The sequence below is a fragment of the Chionomys nivalis genome, chromosome 5 (assembly GCF_950005125.1).
Source record: "Chionomys nivalis chromosome 5, mChiNiv1.1, whole genome shotgun sequence".
In the NCBI taxonomy this organism is placed as follows: domain Eukaryota; kingdom Metazoa; phylum Chordata; class Mammalia; order Rodentia; family Cricetidae; genus Chionomys; species Chionomys nivalis.
Genome location: NC_080090.1, coordinates 61,678,519 through 61,700,335, shown reverse-complemented (window position 1 = coordinate 61,700,335; position 21,817 = coordinate 61,678,519). Strand labels below are relative to the sequence as shown.

The window sequence follows — 21,817 nt, the reverse complement described above, 5'->3', positions numbered from 1 at the left end:
CCTAAAGATTCTTATTTTCCTTATGTGTGTGTATGTCTTCCCCCTGCCTCGTGTGTGTGTCTGTGTTTGTGTGTCCGTGTATATGCACATATGTATACAGAAGCCAGAAGAGGGTGTCAGGTCCCTGAGTTGGAGTTACAGGCAGTAGTGGCACACTACCGTGGGTACTTGGGTCAGAATTCCATTCCTCACAGTTTTATAGCAAGTGCTATTTACCAGTGTCCACCCCTACTATTATCTTTTAACCAAGTGTTTTAGATATACCATCTAGTAAACTTTATTTCCTGAAGCATTTAGAAATTTCTACATTTGAAATTATTTGAAGTATCCAATATATTCTAAAGCCTCATGGTAGTGTAATATTTTTGTTTATATCTCTTTTGCTATCTCAATTGGCCTTTTCTGCCTTTCTTCTTTGTCTTTCTTTACTATTTGTTATTTTCTACTATTCTTCCTTTCCTGTTTTAGTAGAGGTGTTGTGAACAGGTTAACTTACTTTTAAATCAAGTCTACTAATGCCTTTTGAATGTTTTTTTTTTTTTTTTGTGACCTATGATAATAAATGCCAGTAAACCCAGCTTTAAACAGATTTAAAGGGGACCATGTCCCAAAAAATTTTAGATGGAAATAAAAATTAATTACTATGGAAACTGTTAACTGATTCAGCAGTGGCTGTATTGAAAAAATGATGGTGAATATTTATTTTTTAACATAATTATTTATGAAGCATGATGTTAGAAAATACTGTACTCCAGTTTCTGAATTTTTCTATTTTATGCTGCATTTTTGAATGTCTGTGTAACTAACAAAGAATATATTTTTACATTCAGTTTGCCTTCTAAGTAGTTTTTGTGTTATAATTAAATAAATATCTGTATGTCTGTGATACTTCTCAGTTGTCTGGAGCCCCTACTTATGTAGGTTTGTGAGTTAGCCAGGCAAGTCTCTCTCTACTTGTACTTCCAGCTCCAGAGGATCAGATCCTTCTTCAAGCCTCCACAGGCATCTGCACACACGTATACACACAAACACACAATCATATAAAGGAAAAAATATAAACTTTTTAAAAATAACTTTTAAAGAGAGTTGCCATAATTTTCTTTCCCTTTTTTCATTCCTTTCATTGTGTAGCTTCCACAGTAAGGTCTAAATAATAGTGGTCCCAGCATTGGAGCCTTTATTTCACATATTATGCTTTTTCTTCTCTCTTTTTATATATAAAGGCCTTTTTGACTGTTGGGAACAATATTACTATCTATCTATCTATCTATCTATCTATCTATCTATCTATGTGCAAATATATTTATTTAATTTGTTTTAGTCCTCAGAAGTGAAATTGCCCTATCATATGATAATCTGTGGTTACATTTTTGGAACTGTCACCATATTTATCATGTTATGTATACCATTTAAGATCCCATATATAATGGGTATAGTGCCTGAGTGTTCTGATTTCTCCACATTCATGTCAGCATCCTTAGCCTCTTAGTTTGGATTTACCTGCCTACCTGCCCAGCTGACTCCATCCCTCTCTGCCTTTTTCTTTATTCCCACCTTTCCTTTTTCTTTCCATATTCCCCTGCTTTCATTCACTAACCTCTTTTTTTGCCTGCCTGCGTGCCTTCATGTCTTTCTACCCTCTGTTTTTGTTTTGTTGTAAAATATATAAAGTCTAAAAGTGGGTTTAAGGGGGTAATTCAATATAGTTTTTATTTTAATTTCTCTACAGTGCCGTGATACGAAACATCTTTCTTTATGTGTGTGTGTTAACAATCTAGCTATCTTTGTTGAATTATAAGTTAACACACACCCCCACAAAAAACCAGAATTCTCATTTTTCTTTCTCTGTTTTTGCTTGAAATGAGAGTTATCTTTATATTCTGGGTATTAACCAAGCACGTAGTTTGTATTCCACCTTCGGGTTCCCTTTTTATAGTGTTGATAGCGTTTGGTACATTTTTAAATTATTGTTATAAAGTCCAGTTTGTTTAATTTTTGTTGTATATGCCTTTAGAATATTTGAGAAATCACTGCCAAATTCATTGTTGTGAGACTTTTCTCCTGTATTTTCTTCCATGAGTTTTGCAGTAAGTCTAACATTTATGTCTTTGACCCATTTTAATTTGTATATGGTTTAAAAATACAACTTTGTTTTTACACACAGATGTCCTGGATTTTTAACGTCTCTTACTAAAAAGATTATTTATTCTTTTCCCATTTCATAATCTTGGAACAATTAACAAAATTACACTTTACATTCATGGGTTTAGCCTTTGTCTTTTTATTGTATGTCATTGTTTTTATGTATATCTTCATTCCAGTATCACATTTTTTAATAATTGAAGTGCTATTTTGAAATCAAGAAGTATGAATCTGCCATCTTTGATTGTTTTCAGGATCCGTTTTGGCTGTTTTGGGCCCATTGATAGTATATATTTTATTTCTGTAAAACAATTGAGTGTTCATAGGGAAGCTGTTCAGACTTCAGTGAATTTTATTCATTAATATTTCTGTATTTCTGTGTAATTATTTTCATCCTATTATAGTTCATGTCTCTGACTTGAGACCTTCTCTTTTAAGCTTTGTTCTTCATACACTTTCTTCTAAGCACTGCTCTAGCTAATCCTTAGATTTCATGTATTAATATTTGTTTTTAGTTTCAACTTCTAATTCCAGGGTTTTTTTTTTTTTTTTTTGAGTAACTTGTTTAGCTGTGGATCATTATAAAATGTATTTTAAATTTTTCAGAAATCTAATTTATGTACAGACAGTTTATATAATTTTAATTCCTCTAAATATGCTGTAATTCACTTTGTGGTCCAGTTTATGAACTACCCTGGTAAATATTTCAGAGGCATTGAGAAGAATCTCTACTCTGTCTTTTATAGAGAATTCAATGTGTCATTTAGGGAACTCTTGGTAGTATTGTTCTGGTTTTCCATATCCTACTGATTTTTCGGGTTATGAGATAGAAACATGAAGTCTAATTTATTTCTGTGTTCTGTGTAATGTTTTTCCTTTCTTTTTTCCCCCGCAAACTATAGACTATTTATATCAGAGTAGTTATAAAAATAAATCTTTGAAGTGACATAGGCATGTTTTCTGGAGATGGTTCAGTGGTTAAGTGGATACTCTGTGTTCATTTCCAGAGACTTTAAGGACTCTGGCCTCCCAGGGCATCTGTATTTACATGTACACACACACACACACACACACACTCACACACACACTCACACACATACTCACAATTTAAAAATAAATCTGGACAAAAAAGTAGATTGGTGACAATAAATGTGTGTCCCATTTATTTATTCAAAGAAGTAACTACAATTGCTAAATGAGTTTTGTTTCTGTCTACTTCTTAGGAATTAGTCAATGAATTGCTCATAATCTGGCACTAACTGCAATTTTCATTGTGTCAAATAATCTCTTTTTGAAGTCCCACATATGCCAATAGAACCTGCAATAGTTGACCAGGAAGGTAGCATGCCAGTGACTCTTTCTGTAAGAAACTACAAAACAATCTTGAAGTACACTTTTTTTCCCTTAATTTCTGTACATGTTAGGGCAAAAGCTGGGGAAATCAAGAGTATGTGGGGTTTAATGGCTCTGATTGATTATTTAAAAATATAAACCTCACACAAGCTATATTTAGAGACAGCATTAAAAGAGATAACTTAACAATTAAAAGTACTTTCTTGTCTTACAGAGGGCTATATTTGGTTCTCTGTAAGCGGAGACTGCTCATTTATTTCCCGGTGCCCAGACCCAAATAATCACACGAAAACTGTATTAATTACAACACTGTTTAGCCAATGATTCAGACATATTCCTAGCTAGTTCTTGCATCTTAAATTAATCTATTTCTATTAATCTGTGCATCACCATGAGGTTGTGGCCTATTGGTAAGGTTCTGTTGTCTTTTTCCTTTGGTAGCTATGTGATGTTTTCTTGACTCAACCTGCTTTCTCTCTATATCTCTATTCAGATTTCCTGTCTCGCTTTACTAAGTCATTGGCCAAACAGCTTTATTCACTAGCCAATGAAAGTAACACAGTAATACAGAAGGACATTTTACATCAGTTCTCAGCACCCATATGACAATTCAGAACCAACTTCTATTTCAGTTCTAGGGGATATGACTCCCTCTGGTCTCCACAGGCTCCTGCATGCATTTGGTGTACTTTTAGTTACCCAGGCCCACGTACGTACCTACACATAATAAACCTTAAAACGAAAAAGAAAAGCCTGAGTTCAGTTCTGCCTGACACATAAAGTAGAGATGTATGCCTTCATGTATTTTGAAGCTGTTATCTTAAGGGCATAAACCAATTGAAGGTTGGTACATGTTGGTAAATTGCCCCTTTATTAATACATAGTACCATTCTTTAAGTCTCTTAGTAGTCTTCTGAGAACTACACCATTGAATATTCATGAATCGGAAATCTCTTCTTTATAACTATTTGTATTAATATTTTACCTTTCTGTTTTCTTTTATGAGCCTTAAATATACTATTTTCTTTCTTGTCAGTATTTTTATTCTTCAGGTTAATTCTTATTTTATTTTGTAGTTCACTGATTCACTTGTCTACCTCCATTTTTCTAAAATCTTTCTTAGATTCTTTTTATTCTTCAAAGTAAATTTCTTTTTTTATTTTACTCTATAAACAGGTATCACTCAGGGAAACAAAACATGCCTGTGAATTACATGGGACCTTTGTGACCCTCATCTATGTTCCCCTTAGCTTGACAATACTTTGTCATTGATTTAACTTTTCTCCTCTGTGAAGGTCCACATAGTGAATATTGTTAAATAGGAGGACCATGAAGTGCCAGCTATACACACTCCCCTCTATTGCTGTAGTACAAAACCAACTGTTGAATATATAAATCAAGAACATGAGCCTGTATTAGTAAAGTTTTGTAAAAACAATGGTCACAGAGTCCCTGGGTTATTTTCAGAATATTTCCTGTATTTCTTATGAGATCTTAAGTTTTTGTGATAGTTCTGGTAAACAGCATTGTCAATTTTATTTGTATTTTTTCTGTTTCATATAAATACAATGTATATTCTGTTTTTTTTAAATAGCATTTTGAAAAATAAATTTAGGAAATTGATTAGCTCGAATATTGCAGATTACTAGATAATAAACTTTGCTCTATAGGGTAATTGAATTTTTGAAAATTTATTATTTGAGCTGAGGAATCAGATGGTACTAAAGGAAAAACCATTCCTTTACCTAGTAACACTGAGGTAATAAAACTTGTATAGAACACTTAATGTTACATATCAGACTTATTTCCTAGTGCCAACTAGATAGAATTCATAATGAGTTTGTTTTTCTTGTCCTTCATTGCTATATGGTTTTTCCATCAGTCATTTTTATATTTTTTATTAGAACCAAAGGAGAGCATATGTAAATAAATATGTATTTTGTTTGATTTTATTGCTTTGGATCTTGTCTTTAAATTAATTTTTAGTTAGTTTTTTTTTTTTTTTTTTTTAGAATTTCATATGCTGAGTTTTAGTTACATTTACCACCACCTCTTCTTCTTCCTGATATATCTCCACTTCCTTGCCAAGCCAACTTTGTGTCCTCTTTTTTTCCACAAGTCTCATCTTGTTCTGTCTGTATATTCATGAGTATATGATTTTCCACTGGGGCTTAGTTTACCTACCAGTGGTAATACTCAAAGAAGACGAGTCTCTCCCAGCAGCTATCCATTGCCACTAGCAATGTCTACCTCTCTTCTCCATTGTGGAATTGCACAGGAATTGTTTGTAGTCTTAACTGCTGTGAATTCATAGTACAGCTTCCTGGCTGTGTCTGTAGAATACTATTTTCTTGTATTCATTCACATTTCTGGGTCTTATTGTCTTTCTGCCCCCTCTTTCTTGACCTTTTTAAGGAGAGGGTGCAGTATAAATTTTCCATTTGGGACTGAGTATTCTGATGGCACTTGTTCTCTGCACCTTGCCTAGTTGTGTTTCTTTGTGTTAATCATCATCTGTAGCCAATAAAAGCTTTTCTGATGAGGGTTGGAAGATGCATCCGTCTGCATCTTTGCCAAGTGGACAGGGTTGAGTGTCTGATGAACAAATAGCTTATTTGTATAACTTGGCCATTATAAATAGTGTAATAAATATGTGAGTGTGGGTGTTTCAGTAAACACATTTTACTTTTGTGGGATATATGCCTAGTGTTGGGGTTACTGGATCATGGTGGTCCCTTTCTCCACAGCCCAGACAACTTTTGTACCTTTTGTCATTTTCATAATAACCATTCTTACTGGAGTAACCACTAGTTGTGGTTTCTATTTGTGGTTTCTCTTTGAATTCCTCTGTTTAGTTATGTTGAGCCTGTTTTTGTGTATTTGCTTCCCATTTGTATGTGTTCTCTTGAGAAATAGCTTTACATTGATTTTTCTAACCCCACACCCACCCTTCTTTTTGAGACAGGGTTTCTCTCTGTAGCCTGGAACTCCCTCCATTGGCCAGGCTGGCCTTGAACTCACTAGATTCACCTACCTCTGCCTCCCTAGTGCTGGGGTTAAAGGCCTGTGTCACCACTCCCTGGCTTGCCAATTTAAAAAACAAAACAAAACAACAACAACAACAAAAAAAAAACTTCTATTGACTCAAACAACCCATCTCCACAAAATGAGTATACAGAAATTAGTAGTGTGGTTATATGGTGATAGAAAATTATGTTTACTGAAGTAGAATCTTCTTATTAGTAAAGAACACAAAACAAACAATTGTGTTTAAAATCCTTACTATGGTGAGTGTCTCTTTTAAAGCTTACTTATTTTGGTAATAAGTAGTTTTTACTGAGACTTCATGTGTAAATTATGAAAGCCATCTTCATTGAAGTCCTCTTTATTGTGACTCTTTTTAGTTACTCTTTTTTAGAGGTAACTTTGTCAGTAATCTTTAAAGGCCCTGAAGTTTTTTCCAACCCCAAAAATATGTTTGAATCACTTGGGGTGTTTTGTTTTTTTTTTAAAAAAAAAAAAGTTTATTTAAATTGCAATTACCTGGCACCGTCTAAGAAATATTCCTGAATCAGATATTGAAACAGATCAAAAGATGGATAAAGTTGGCTGGTAAACCTTTCCCTGTACTTTTAATGCTTTTATTCAGCCGGGATGGCAACTTGTGCCTTAAAATTCTGTTTTGTGAATTATATTTATTCTCATATATTTTCATTGTTTAAAATTTGCTCTGGTACTTTTGTAAAGTAACAGCTTACTTTTCTGCTTCAGATCAGATCTGCTCTAATTTGATTCTTAATTAATCATAAATTCTAGTATATTCCACTAGAATAGACTGTATCATATAAAAAACTTTAAAATATAGCCATGGATTTTCATATCCTGTTATTTATGTTTACATAAACCATATAAAACTAAAATTTACATAATTTTTGTTTGTTTTTCTGGTGTGTGTGTGGAGAGACGGGGTGGGGGGGGCGGGGGGGGGTTCCTCACTTTAGCCCCTGACTGGCCTGGGACTGTGATAATAGGCTGGACTTGAACTTACAGAGATCTGCCTGCCTCTGCCTCCCAAACACTGGCAAACCACATCACCACATTCCTGCTTTTTGATAACCTATTAAGTCTAGTTGCATGTGTGTTCTTGGTTACGAAGCCACACAGTGGAGCATGGGAGACCCACCAGTACCAATAAAGAATGATTCTTTCTCTCCCTGCAAGTATCCACTTCCTGTTGCTCCTTGGTTTGGGCAGAGTCCTAGAGTCATCTATCACATTTGTGTCAGAATTGGGGGTAGTTTACAATGCTACAGGTTTTAGGTATGTATCCACATGACTGTGCTATCCAGAAGTCAGCACTTGACAGCATTCCTCCCATATTTCAGTCCTTACATTCTTTCCTCTTCCAAGGTGCTCCCCAAGCCTTGGTCATAGTGTTAATGTTGGGGCTGCTGGGAAGGGCTGGGAATATAAATATCCCACTTAGAGCTGAGCACACTGAGTCTCTTCTTCTCGGTGTCTGACAAGTCATACACCTCTCCATTAACTACTTTCTAATGTAAAGAAGTTGCTTCTTTGACAGAGGTTAAGAGCAGCCCAGATCTACCTTCGTTGGAAATTTTGAAGTGTTTTAAGAGACATTTTTATTTTAACAATCTCATACATGTGAAAATTATGGTTTTTATTTAAATGTGTGTTTTATCTTCACTATAGAATATTGATATTAATTTATGTATAATGGACCCACCATCCAGCTCCAGAATGCTTGTTTTGTACCTTTGTCTTATGGGTCCCACATATCTTTGTGAAATCACTGCTCATATCTGTTGAGTTTTAGCATTGAAAGCTTGCTCTCAGATTCAAGTATTGTTCTATTACATGATTATTCATCTTAATTTTTTGTCCTAATAAAATGTTTTATATTGACACAAAAGGTACATTGGTAGCACTTGTCCAGTTGCAGAAACATTTTCTCAGTGTATTGTTCTTTTTATTTTTATCTTCATTACCTTAGTGAAGCTGTGGTCTACCAATTTAGACAATTCCGTGGCAAGCATTGAGGCAAAGGCTAACGTCTGCTGTGTGAAATTCAGCCCCTCCTCCAGATACCATTTGGCTTTTGGCTGTGCAGGTAAAAAATAAAAGTAGATTTATCCTCTTTCACTTTTTATTCCCGTGCCTGCAAGTGCAATTAAAAATGAATTATACTTTTGTAATCTTAAATTTTCTTTTTGTTGTTAGGTTTTAGTGAGAAGTACATTGTTATTACTCATTTATTGTTATACCTAGTTGTGTTATTCTGTCACCTATCTTTAATAATAGAGATGGGCATGTTAATTTTTGTTGGCTGTCTGCTAAATGTTTGTGTGCATTTTTCTTAGAGACTAACAGAATAGTGTTTATTAAACAGCTGTACTATAGAGGACCAGGATTTTTTAAGAAGCATATTAATTCCTCTGACTTTATTTATTCAGTTCTTGCTATGCATAATGCACTCACCTAAGGGGAATGAACTTGCCAATTGTTTAGCATGGAGTACATGCTGATGTGTAGTCTATTTTTTTTTAAAGATAGGTGGTTCTAGTTATAGCAACAAATCACCTTAAGTATTTTGCACTCCTATTTTACACTGGTCCCTTCACGTTACTAGTTAACAACTGACTTAGCATCAACAAGTACATGAGACCAAGAGATCAACAGAGTTATCACAAAAAGTACTTAAAAGTTAGAAAAAGGGTGTAATCCCAGAATTAGGTATTTGTTCAAAATACTTTTTGTAAACGAAATAACAAAACACTGAAAGGAAAAATAGAGTGTGTATCTGAAGCCCAGTACGAGTTACCGTGGTCCTGGCACACTGACTGATTTTGTCTCAAATACCGTGTTCCGATATGATTTCAGAATTGTGTTGTTTTTGTAAACATAGAACAACAGAAAACATAAATTAAGGCATTTTTAGCTACATTGGTGAAAACATCAGACCAGGAGAGTTACAGACAGATAGGAAAATACCTGATATGGATTCAGATGCTATTTGTTGACATTTTAGCCTTTAGGATTGGTGGAATCTAGTGGTTTGTTAAGATAATACATCCCAGGGTATTTTACTTGGTAGTTCAGGTTTGTTGAGTCAGACACAAGTGAGCAGGGATTCACTATTAAGGGGGTTAAATAGCCCAAGAAACTCTGCCTGTGAATTTACAACATTGAAACTCTGCTTTTCGGTCAGGGTTTATTTTCACAGCAACACTAATAAAGAAGCCCTAAATAATGGAAATGTATTCTAGATTAATGAACAGTGATACTTAATATGCCAAAGTGTTCATTAGACTACAAACTATACCAAGTGATCTTACGCAGTAAATTGGCAACTACTTCCTTTAATTCCAAGTAATACTGGCTCTGTCCTTGTTCTGTTGGGTATTGGGTTCAGGATGACACCTCAGTATAGAGTCATCCTTAGAGCCCACACCTAAGACCAGCATAGCATGGACTGAACATAGGACCATGGTGTTGTGCCTGTCTGCTGCTCTGGTATTTTTGGAGCCTTAGGTAGCTAAGTCAGCCACAGGTGATGCTGGTCAAAATACAGATTGCTTTTACTGTGGCCACAGATCCCTTCCTGCCTAACATCACAGTGAGATCAGATGCTGTTTTCTTGAAGACCAAAAGCTTGCTGGGTTTCAGTGGCCTGGCACTGTTGTGTCATTTTTCCTTAGCCCCAGGGAATGGAGCAATGATGGACTCAGGGAAGAGGTAGGGGCAGCTTGTTGACACCAGGTCAGCTTCACCCAAAGTTTTGGCGCATGAGCACTGGCTTGGTAATCGACCTTAGGCACTGTCAGATACTAGATTGCATCTTCATGTTCTGTTACTAGGCTCTAAGTTTTAGGTCTAAAAAGCTAGTTTCTTCTTCCCTTACCTAATGGCTTATTTGTATGCTGTGTTATTTGGAATTAAGGAGAGGTTTGTGGGCAGCTCTTTTCTTTTTGTTGTTGTCTTTTGTATTTTATAGCCTGCTTGCTTCTGTTAGGCTTAAACAAGATACTGAGATCTCTCTCCTGGACTCCGTTCTAACTTTTGCGAGGGTAGTTTTTAAACAAGGCTTCAAAATAATGTTTCTGTGTGAAGATGATCGATCGCTCTTACTCAGCCACCACTTTACTCAGATGTAAACACCAAATCCATTTCAGTTGTTTTCCTTCCTTTTCTTCATTTACTACATTTATCTCTTTCTTTTAGATCACTGTGTTCACTACTATGATCTTCGTAACACTAAACAACCAATAATGGTATTCAAGGGACACAGAAAAGCAGTCTCTTATGCCAAGTTTGTTAGTGGTGAAGAAATTGTCTCTGCGTGAGTATTACTCCCCTTGGAGGGTGAGTTTGGTACAGAGGTCTCAGCATTGATGTTTTGGGTATATGCAAAGAGTGACCTTGGATTGTATTTTCTTTCTCAAGTGACAGATTTACATGTCTTTAATTAAAATACATGTATTTTACCTTCATTGTTTATTTTATGTTACTTATAAATAAAAGACTGTGTTACTTTCTGATAAGCCCTCTTAAGTGATATTTGTAATTTAATTAACAGTTGAACTTCAAATTTGATCTGCTACTGCTTCTCCTGAAGAGGTAACCAACATGGTTGATGCAGTATAAAGAAAAATAATTTATTTGATTAAAGTCAATCAGTATGTGTTACTTATAGGTCTGCTTTCAACATAGTAGTAGAATGGTTTTTGGTTTTAAATATTTTGTTGATTTTTATAATAACCTACATCAGTTTCACAGTAAAATCTGTTTTAAAGATAACTTTTTAAGTGTGTCTGTTTATACTCAGCAAATGTCCTTTTATAAAATCTTAATTGCTATTTTTGAAGGTAAGAAAATATCAGTGATACAAAGTAATCTCCAATGGGAAACTACAGAACTTTTCTAATAACATGGGTAGTTCCATGTTTTGTTTATCATTCTCATAGTTTTCTTATTATCTAGTAAATATTCATTCTTAATTTCTGCACACACACAAATTTACTGGTTTCTTGCTTTCTTCTTTTTAAGTTAGTTACTTATCTCTCTTAGAAGCTTGTTTACACCAGGGCCTTGAATTTTGCATCTCATCTTCATCTTCACATTGGTTGCTGTAAATAAGAATTTAGTGATGTTGCAAAAATGATTTCAGTTCAGTTACAAAAGAGGACAAAAAATATTCAAAACTGAACTTTGCAAGGGAGTTAATGTGGGTAATGAATTCACAAACTTAAATTTAGTGGTAGCTAAAGAGAATTCTTCCTTTAGAATAACTATTATAGGCAGTAAATAACTTTAATGAAGTTTTAAATGAAAACATAAAAGGAAAGTCATTGCAATACTGTGGAATAAAATAGATTAAAGCACATTTCTTTTTCTTTGTGTGTGTGGTTGGTTTTTTTGGTTTTTGTTTGTTTGTTTGTTTGTTTTTGTTTTTTTTGAGACAGGGTTTCTCTATAGCTTTGGAGCTTGTCCTGGAACTAGCTCTTATAGCCCAGGCTGGCCTCAAACTCACAGAGATCTGCCTGCCTCTGCCTCCCAAGTGCTGGGATTTCTAAAGGAGCTCAAATCAAACTGTTTGAATCTTGTCTCTATACAGTTGTAACCTTCTGAACCTCAATTTCCTCATCTTCAAAATGGGGCTAATAGCACTAAGTTTTTAAATCTTTAAATAAAATAATATATGGAAAAGGTGTACCATAGTGTCCTGCTCAAAATGATTTAATTTTGTAGTCCTTAATAAATTCATTAATACAATCCCTTAAAAAAGTATACAAAAAGTATAAAGTAAGCAATTCAATATATGAAAGCAATTTGCAAAATAGTATGAGTCCTAAATTTGTCTATTAGAATTACCAGTGGGTTTTAGAAAAAACAAAGAGAGTTTTGGGTAAGCAATAAGATCTATATATTCTGTCAGCAAAATAAACTACATTGTGTGCTTTCCAACCGTATCTCTCACATGTAGGAATTCCATGAAAAGTTTATGTCTAGTATACCAATAACAAGAAAAATGAGGGTCTTCCCAAAATGGAGCACATCTCTGAGTGCAAAGACTCATTATTTATTGATAGGGTGACAATGCTATTTCCTATTTACCCAGATATTATTGAAAGCATGTTAGATGAATTTGGTTTTCACAGTGTTGGGTCCAGGCCCATTTAATTCTATAAAGTAGATAATTATATATCATATTTACCTGTTAAAACATTGACCAATGAGAACATAAGACTCAGACACACCAGCACCAAAGTCTGCATTCTTAACCACAAAACTGGATTGCTTTTTAATTACTAATGGTGATGAGTTTCATACCATGAAATCTAAAATTTAGTCTTCTTTGTATTTATCTCAGCTCAACAGACAGCCAACTAAAACTGTGGAATGTGGGGAAACCATACTGTCTGCGTTCCTTCAAGGGTCATATTAATGAAAAAAACTTCGTAGGACTTGCTTCCAATGGAGATTATATAGCTTGTGGTAAGTGAAATTATATTTTTAAAGAAACTTTTTATAAATATTAACACTGTCTTTCTAGTGATATTATAAAAAAGTTGAATGCTTGTAAAATGTTATTTATAATAGGAATGTGTATCATCTAACAATTTTTCTAATTGTTATGTAGATTGCCTCATTTTCTCATTATAGACTTCTATAGTGAATTGTTTTTAAGATAAACTAACCATATTCTTGTACTATATATAAGATTCAGACTGCAAAAACACTGCAGATCTAAACTCTTACTTATTCTCAAATATGTACAATATAAAAATTCTTGTTATAAAACTTTACCATTTGCATCAATAAACAAATGAAACCATCAAAAAAAAAAGTAACTTTTTGCAAAGACATGTCATGGTAGTTTTCAGTGGAAAAATGATCTGTGTTCTCCGAAGACAGCATCACTTAATGCTTAGGACTGAATTCTTTCTCCAGTCATGCTGGAGAGCATTAGTGTTTCTTTTCTGCACCCAAGCCCTGTATTCTTAGTAATGAAAAAGATCTTTAACTGCTTTCTAGTATTTCTAAACATGCCATAATGTTTGTTGGAATTATCTAAACTATAAAAACTATTAAATTCTGCTACTAGTATTTCAAGAAGACATCTTTTCAGAAACATTATTTTTATTTTGTCTTGTCTAGTATCCTTTTCATTAAACAGTCTGTTTGGATTGCATGAATGTTATTCTGGATTTTTTATTAATATATAACTTATGCAAATTTAAATCAGACGTGGAAAAATTCAATTTTCTGTTTTCAAATGTTCTAATAAAAGAATTGTCAACACTTTTAAATGACATGGCCCTTATTCAGTAAATTTTATTTTTTCCTAATGTATGAGCCTGATTACCACCAAAGTAGATATGCAGCACGTTTATCCTTAGGAGGCTCCTAAAATGTGTTAGTTCAACTTTCTCATTGGTAGGGTAATGTTGTATGGGGAATGGAGAATTGAGTTGTTTAGGCTGTTCAAATTGGCCTTTACAAGTACCACAACTTTTTTTTTCCTCTGTACATTGTAATATTTTTTAAATGCAGTTTAAGATTCTTGTTTCATAGATGCTTTTTAAATGTATAGACCTCTGCTATAGGTATTTTTTTTTTAATATGAAACATTTCAAACTTAGAATCATAAGCACTGTCACATCATTTAGCAATGGTTATTTCTTTAGGTTAGTAAGCTATACTTTTGTTCCTTCTCCCATAGTTCCCAATTAATTAGCCTTGTCTTTCAAAGTTGAATATAAAAGATAATTGGTCTCTTTGCTAAAACTTGGATTAATAATTACTATCTAAATGTTGTGTTCTGGAACTGGGTCTAGAGATGTAGTTCACTGTAGCCAAAGGCCTTATATTCAATCTCTAGGACAGAGTGTAGGGATTATAGGAAGGATGGTATTCTTAGCTAGCCGTAGTATCATACACCTATGAACCCCAGCATTTGAGAAGCAGAGGAAGACAGTTTAAATTTAAGGACGATCTGGGCAACATAGCAAGAGTGCCTCAAGTGAGTATGTATGTATGTATGTATTCTAATTCCAGGTTCTCCCATTCTAAAAAGATTGCACTTATTATTTCTTTTCAGGAAGTGAAAACAATTCCCTCTACCTGTACTATAAAGGACTTTCTAAGACTTTGCTGACTTTTAAGTTTGATACAGTCAAGAGTGTTCTGGACAAAGACCGGAAAGAAGATGATACAAATGAATTTGTTAGTGCTGTGTGTTGGCGGGCACTATCAGATGGGGTAAGTTTTCATATAATTTTAACCATGGCATTTCATAATGTTTACGAATACTTAGCATTGGTTGTTTTATTGTCTTTGTTTTAGATTTAAGGTATAGCTAGGTAAATGGTAGGTGTTTTCTTTTTCTTTTCTGTTTTTTGTTGTTGTTTTGTTCTGGCATTTTATCATCAGAGAAAATGGATGTTTTAGGCACTAATTAAAATGTCACCAGTAAAGCAGTATCTTGATGAATCTCATATACCCAGTACACATGTGCATACTTGAGTTACCTTTTTTAAGACTAGAAGTTCCTCCAGAATATCATCTGTGTCTCTTTCTTAATGATCAAAAAAAGGGCTTAGCTAATGTATTCGTAATTAAATACTATTTCAGGGTAGAATTAACTCTCCAGATATATAGTAATATTTAATCATTCAATTTATTTACAAGAGAGTTACACTGCTGGGTTATAAAAATCAGATCATCAAATTTTTCACTTTATACATTTTAAAGATTTCAATGAATTATATGTAGAAAGAATTATTTTTATTATTTTATGTCTTAACAGTTGTCAGTGCCATTTTTTTAAAAGTCTTTTAGATGCTTGATTAGGGAGAAGGAGAAATTTTGTTGTTGTATGTAGGTTGTGTTTAGGGTCTGTGAATTAATCCCTCGGCCTTGTACAAGGAAAAATGAATTCTTCCACTGAGTCATAACCCCTAATTTTATTTTCAACACAAAAAATTCTGACATGACACATAATTTAAAGTATTTGACTTCCAGCTGCAGTTTCATTTGATACACTCTTGGTGTCCTTTTAAAATTTGTGATTCAGCCTCCAGGTTTGATAATAATAGAACTGTGTAATTTGTATGAGCCTTCTCACCGTGTAGAATTATGAAAGTTATACCAAAGTTCATGCGCTGTAACACATCACATGAGTATGTGTTTGTTGGTGACAAGTTGTGTGTGTGGCAATAATCTCGGTTTATCCCAGAGCTCAAAAATTGATGTTATCTATTAAGTATAGCTGAAAAGGGGGCAACAAAAACAGGAATTTGGAGAGCCAAGAAAGAACTTGAAACTTTTTAGTGAACAGCAGAACTCTTTTTTTTTTTAATTTATTTATTAAAGATTTCTGCCTTCTCCCTGCCACCACCTCCCATTTCCCTCCCCCTCCCCCATCAAGTTCCCCTCCCTCATCATCCCTAAGAGTAATCCTGGTTCCCTGCCCTGTGGGAAGTCCAAGGACCACCCACCTCCATCCAGGTCTAGACCCAGCAGAACTCTTTACAGTCCTAACAATGTCCTTAAAAAGTTGGAAACCTGGTTACCAATATCAGAAGGGTTTCCTTCATAGGACAGGCTGTTTGCAGTGAGCCCTCTGTGTGCAGGCAACTCTGTGATGAACAGAGACGCATGTTATGCATTTGCACGCTTCATGTTCATACTTCTGAAATGTCTGACAAGTCCTGTGAGTCTCACACCTGTCTTTAAGGAGTCTAGATGGTATTGGTGTTACTGAAAACAATTTTGTATATGTTGTCACCCCAGAAGGCTTTTCAGGAGGACCAATCAGGTCAAAGAAAGAGACTATTAAGATTAATGTATAGGCCTAAGCTGAAGTATACGGCTCAGATTTTAAGCTAGAAACTTTACTAAATAAAGAAGTGAATTATTTAAAAAAAAAAGAAGAAGAAGAAGAAGAAGAAGAAGAAGAAGAAGAAGAAGAAGAAGAAGAAGAAGAAGAAGAAGAAGAAGAAGAAGAAGAAGATTATTTATGAAAAACATTCAGAGGTTTTGGTTCATTATAGTCAAGGCAGGAAGCATGGTGCTGGAGAATGAGACTGCCAAATTGGGTGTTGCTTGAGCATATATGACACTTGAAAGAAAGCCTGTCTCCAAAGTGACATACTTATCCCCAAAAGGCCACACCTAATAGTGCTAAGCAAATGCCTATGGGCCAAACATTCAAACCCAAGAGTCTGTGGGGGCCATTCCTATTCAAACCACCACATTTCACTCCCTGGCCCCACTAGGCTTGTAGCCATACCTTAATGCAGACTCCAAAGTTCAAAGTTTCTTCTGAGATTTATACAATCTCTTTACTGTAATCCCCTGTGAAATCGAAATCAAAAAGCAGATCACATTCTTCCAATATATAATAGCACAGGATACACATTACGACCCCAAAATTGAAGGAAAGAAGTATATAGTTTGGAAATACTGGACTAAAGCAAGCCTTGCCTTCAGAGTTTCACACAGTGACCCTAGCAGGTCCTACAGTGCCTGGTGGGTAAAAAACAGAATATGCCATGTGAATGGAGAGTGAGTGTAAAGTTTTATTAAAGGAGAATGTAGGGGAGGAAGGAGGGAGAGGAGAGGGGAAGAGGGAATCAAAGAGCTGCCTCTTTAGAAGAGCTGGGAGGAGGGAGGGAGGAAGAGAGCCAGCTGGCCTCAGCAGGAAGGGGGAGATTGGGTGTGGGTGGAACTTGTCTCTTAAAGGGACAGGGTACTGACAGGGAAGGCCTGCAAAATTATAACATTACCATCTTTCTTTCTCTTATAAAACTTCCAACTACCGATCATTGGCAGAATGTAAGCTGACGATGGGCAGCTATGTAGCTTGGTATGTGAGGGGGGAGGTGCAGTTTTCATGAGTAAGGAAAGAAGAAAGTCCAAGAAACTGAACTCCTGTATCTCAAAAGTTCAGTATGGACCATGGCTCAGACTGGCCTTGAGTCATCACTTACAAGGTCCTGGGGCCATGAGAATGGGTGGACACAAACCGAACCCCTGCATTGTCACATGGAGTTGGGGGCTAGAGCAAGGGGCTGTAAGTCTGATAGACAAGTGGTTGACCAATACTGGGTCTTTTCATGTGGTGGAACCACCTCCAATACAAATCATGGGGGCATGGTCAGAAGTGGTTAGTGTCAATGTTGGGTGTAGAATGATTTTGAGTTGGAAAAGTGACCTTATGAAAGGGTTAAACATTAAAAGAATCCCCAGGAGCCCTCACCTGAAAGGGAGAGCCTGCCGAGTTCAACACACCAATGAAAGATTTTGTCAGGAGTGACCCTAGCATGTCCCTGCAGGTGGGGAACCAGGCAGATAGAAAACAGAGTATGTCATGCTGACAGAGACTGAATGTAAAGTTTTATTAAAGGGGAGTGTAGAGGGAGGCAGGGAGGGGATGAAGAGAGAGAGAGAGAGCAAGAGAAAGGAGGGGGAGGAGGGAGGCAGAGAACTGCCTTGTTAGAAGAGCTAGTGAGAGTGAGAGTCCTAGACCAGCTGCCTCAGTGTGGGGGGGGGATTGGGAGTGGGTGGAGCTTGTCTCTTAAAGGGACAGGATACTGACAGGGAGGGTCAACAAAATTACAACAACACCCCTGACACATATCTGGTCTCAGCGGCTCTCCTTAGTCTAGGAGGAAGATTCTATAACCCCCTTTCTTCTGACCTTGATTCTAAAGCCAAAACCATGTTGCTGAAGCTGCCAAATTCTGCGGCTTAGTGGAGCTGGAACATGGCTCCTTCATTGAGTTATATCTTCACCAACTTCCTGCTTTCAGTGGTATCCTTTATTGCCTAAGCTTGGCTATCCTGAAACTCAGGTCTGTAGACCACACTGGCCTCAAACTCAGAGATCTGCCCACCTCTCTGCCTTCTGAGTACTGAATTTAAAGGTGGGCACCACCTCACCTGGACTAAAGTTGTTCTTTAATTCCTGAAATCTTAGCAGGGTGGTGCAGTCCCGTCCTGAGGTCACCATTCCCTCTGTTTCACTTTTTAATTTGTTTATCTCCTTGAACACAGTTTAGTTCCCTTCCACTTCCTGGTGCCTCTCTTCTTCTCAACCTGTACATTTTACATTTTTTACTTGGTCAATTTGCTTCATTATGGATCTGCCTAAGAGTTACCACTAATAAACCATTTGACAATGTCTATACTAGGCTGTTTTGAGATTTGCTTTGCCAAGGTAATTAATCCAAATCTCTACACTTTAGTCTCAGGCAGAGTTTTTGGACAAGGGCAGAAACCAGCAACATTTGTCAGCAAAATATAAGAATAGTCTGTAGGTCACATACTAGTTTCTTCTCTGAAACAGGCCCCACAGTTCAGATCACCCTCACACCACTGTTTTCCCTGTTCCTACTAGGAGAGCCCTTTAAGCCTTGCTTAAAGCATTCAGTTGCTTTTATAATCCAAAGTCCATGTACCTCCAAACAAAATCATGGGCAGGCCTATCACAGCAATAACTACCTGGTACCAACTTCTATACAAGTATTGTTTTGTTGTTAGTAGGGTTTGTTTTGTTTTGTCTTGTCCTCCCTCCCTCCCTCCCTTCCTTTTGGCATGTGTGTGTTCATTTGGAGAGAAAGTCTAGTTAAGTTAGTACAGCTTTCCTGAAACTCTTCAGTCCTCCACCTTTTATCTCTCAAATTCTTAGATCATAGACAAGCATCAAAATTCCCTGGGTGTGGTGGTGGCGTGGTTTATAGTTGGTGTGACCTAAGTGTACAGTGTTTATAAATGTGACAGCAGTGACCTCTATGTTCTGTCCCTTCACATTTACTACTGTGCACTGCTTACCAGAACAGGTTTCAGTCCTGCATGTTGTTTGATGGTCATTGCCAGATATAAATGTACCATGATATATACACCTTCTGTACCATATTTTAGCATAGCATTTTATTTCTGTGTTTAGATGCACAATGCTTAACACCAAATATTTTACCTATCTCCTAGAGTGTTTATTATTAATACAGTAAGTGCGGGTTGTAATTTAAGAACAGTAGACTCTATGTATAACTTGGGGAGGTTTGGGGCTGGACCATCTAGCTTTTTGTACATATATGATGTGATGTTCCCATAACAAAATCATGTAACAATGTGTTTCTTAGCACATCCTAATCTGCTTTGAAAGAAGACAGAAGAATTACCAGACTAGGAATGAACACACTCAGAGCAGCTTCTTAAGGGCAGAGAAATCAGAGTCTAGTGTTTCTAAGCTACATGGTATGAGTGACTCACAATCTTTAGGTCACAAAAGAAATACAACCTAGGGTAAAATGGTAGAAGAAAAACTGTCACTTTAAAAAGCAGCTCCAAATCCTATCAATTCTTGAAATTGAATTTAGGGGGTTCTAGATTACTGGTATTAATAGAACCTAATAGATAACCTAAATTATCTATAAAATAAGATTAACATAGTTTCTTTTCTCTTTTTTTTCTGCTTTTGGAAATATAGTATGTAGGACACAGTAGCAACTAAACAGGCATAGCAAAATACAAGACAACATAAATAAAAATTCACTGTAGCAGCACACAATAGAAACAGAATCACAGCAGCACTATACTACAGTTTTCTCAGCTGGCTTATACGTATCTGTGCTTATAAAATTAAAGACAGGACTGACAGTTTCACTTGGGAATTGAAAACAAGTTTTAAAATGAAAACCCACAATGAATTCATTTAATGAATTAAATGAAAGGAAAGGATGACAATGATTAGTCAGTGGATAAGTTAGGAGGAAGTATATAGAAGACACAGAGGGGCTTGGGATATGGCTAAGTTTATAAAATACTTGCTGTTCAAGCATGAAGAACTGAGTTAGACCCCTAGTACCTCCGTGAAAGGCTAAGCACAGTGGCCATCCCTATAGCCCAGTAGTATGGAGGCAGAAATACTAGCGTCCCTGGAGTTTTCTGACAGTGAGTCTCAGAAAAGTAAGGTGAGACATGATTGATAAAGACACTGGATGTCAGCCTTTGTCCTCCATACAAAGAACAGTGCTGCAAAAATGATGGGAAATGAAGAAAAGGATGATTATCATTTACTATATTCAAGAATAGACTTTAAAACATAGGAAGACAAGTAATTTTACATGAATAAGAATTAGAAGGGATTATTTTTGAGAACTTTAGGAAGTTGGTAAAAGACATGAAGGTAAAGATTCTTTGAGTCTTGGAACTTCAGAGAGTGGAGATATAAAATACAAAATGTGTGCAGATGAATATATCATAGGACCTGTCTTCAGTTGCCTTCTCACAGCACTGTCTCATTGAAATATATTAAGACAAATATAAAATTTCATATCTTTGTTTCAAATTAACTTTAAATTTATTATAAAACACTATCAGTGGACTGGTATCACAGAACCATGAATTGGCATACTGGCCTTGCCTCTGTATATTGAACAGTGTAAGAGTGTTTGGAAACCAAACAGTGTGTTGTATTGAGGTAAGCTGCACAAATCTCAGCTGTCTCTAGTTGATAATATGTACACTTACTCCAAGGTAAAGGAGAAACCCTGTGAAACCCTGCCTGTGAGAGGTTGGTTGCTTGTCCTACTGAGTTTAAAGATTTGTAGAGGCTGGTGCTCTATGCCATAGCCTTCTATATAGCTTTGATAATTTTTTTTGCTAGGTTAAAACCAGTTATCTCATTTTCTAGCCCTTGCTAATGATGAGGTCTCATAGTGAATGAATGAATGAGTGAATGAATGACAAACCATACATGTCTATAAATCTTATATATGTACGTATATAATCACATGACAGAAGACTCTCCACTTACTGCGTTTTGAAAACTGTTCAGTGAATATATAGTAGAGGAGCTTCTCTTTGCCACTTTTTTCAACTGTTTCTCTTCATCTTTTATCATCCTTTCTCCTTCCTTTAGCTAGATGGTTATGACACTTCAGAAAATAGTGCTGACTGTCAGGAAGAGGGCCAGTCTAAATGAACTCTTTGTGTTGAGAGTGAAAGAAGATTGTGAGTGTGGACCCTGACTTCCAAGAATGTGTTTCCAACTTCTGAGTTTCTTCTCTAGTATCCAGGATGTAGAAAGTCAGGGACATTCAAAACCGTGACAAAATTCCAAGACACTGAATGTTGTTAGTTTTTTCTCAGAGTAAATTGTTTGAGGTATAGAATTTCCTTAGTTTACTGGCCAGTATTATATGGATCAACTTAGCAGAATTCCGTAGTAAATGTAAGGAAGTTAACAAATAAGCTTTGTGAAGTCTTCTACTTAACATTTAAAATATTTCAT

General features: G+C 35.7%; 1 protein-coding gene across 2 annotated transcripts in view; it reads left to right on the top strand.

Moving 5' to 3' along the window:
- The window catches only part of Cop1 (COP1 E3 ubiquitin ligase), a 119,532-nt gene that overhangs the window by 80,612 nt on the left and 17,103 nt on the right, over positions 1 to 21,817 (top strand). For both annotated transcript variants that reach the window (XM_057770279.1, XM_057770278.1), the window contains exons 15-18: positions 8,510 to 8,626; positions 10,738 to 10,855; positions 12,887 to 13,011; positions 14,618 to 14,778. In XM_057770279.1, coding sequence (XP_057626262.1) covers positions 8,510 to 8,626; positions 10,738 to 10,855; positions 12,887 to 13,011; positions 14,618 to 14,778 — 521 coding nt within the window. The remainder of the gene's footprint in view (positions 1 to 8,509; positions 8,627 to 10,737; positions 10,856 to 12,886; positions 13,012 to 14,617; positions 14,779 to 21,817) is intronic.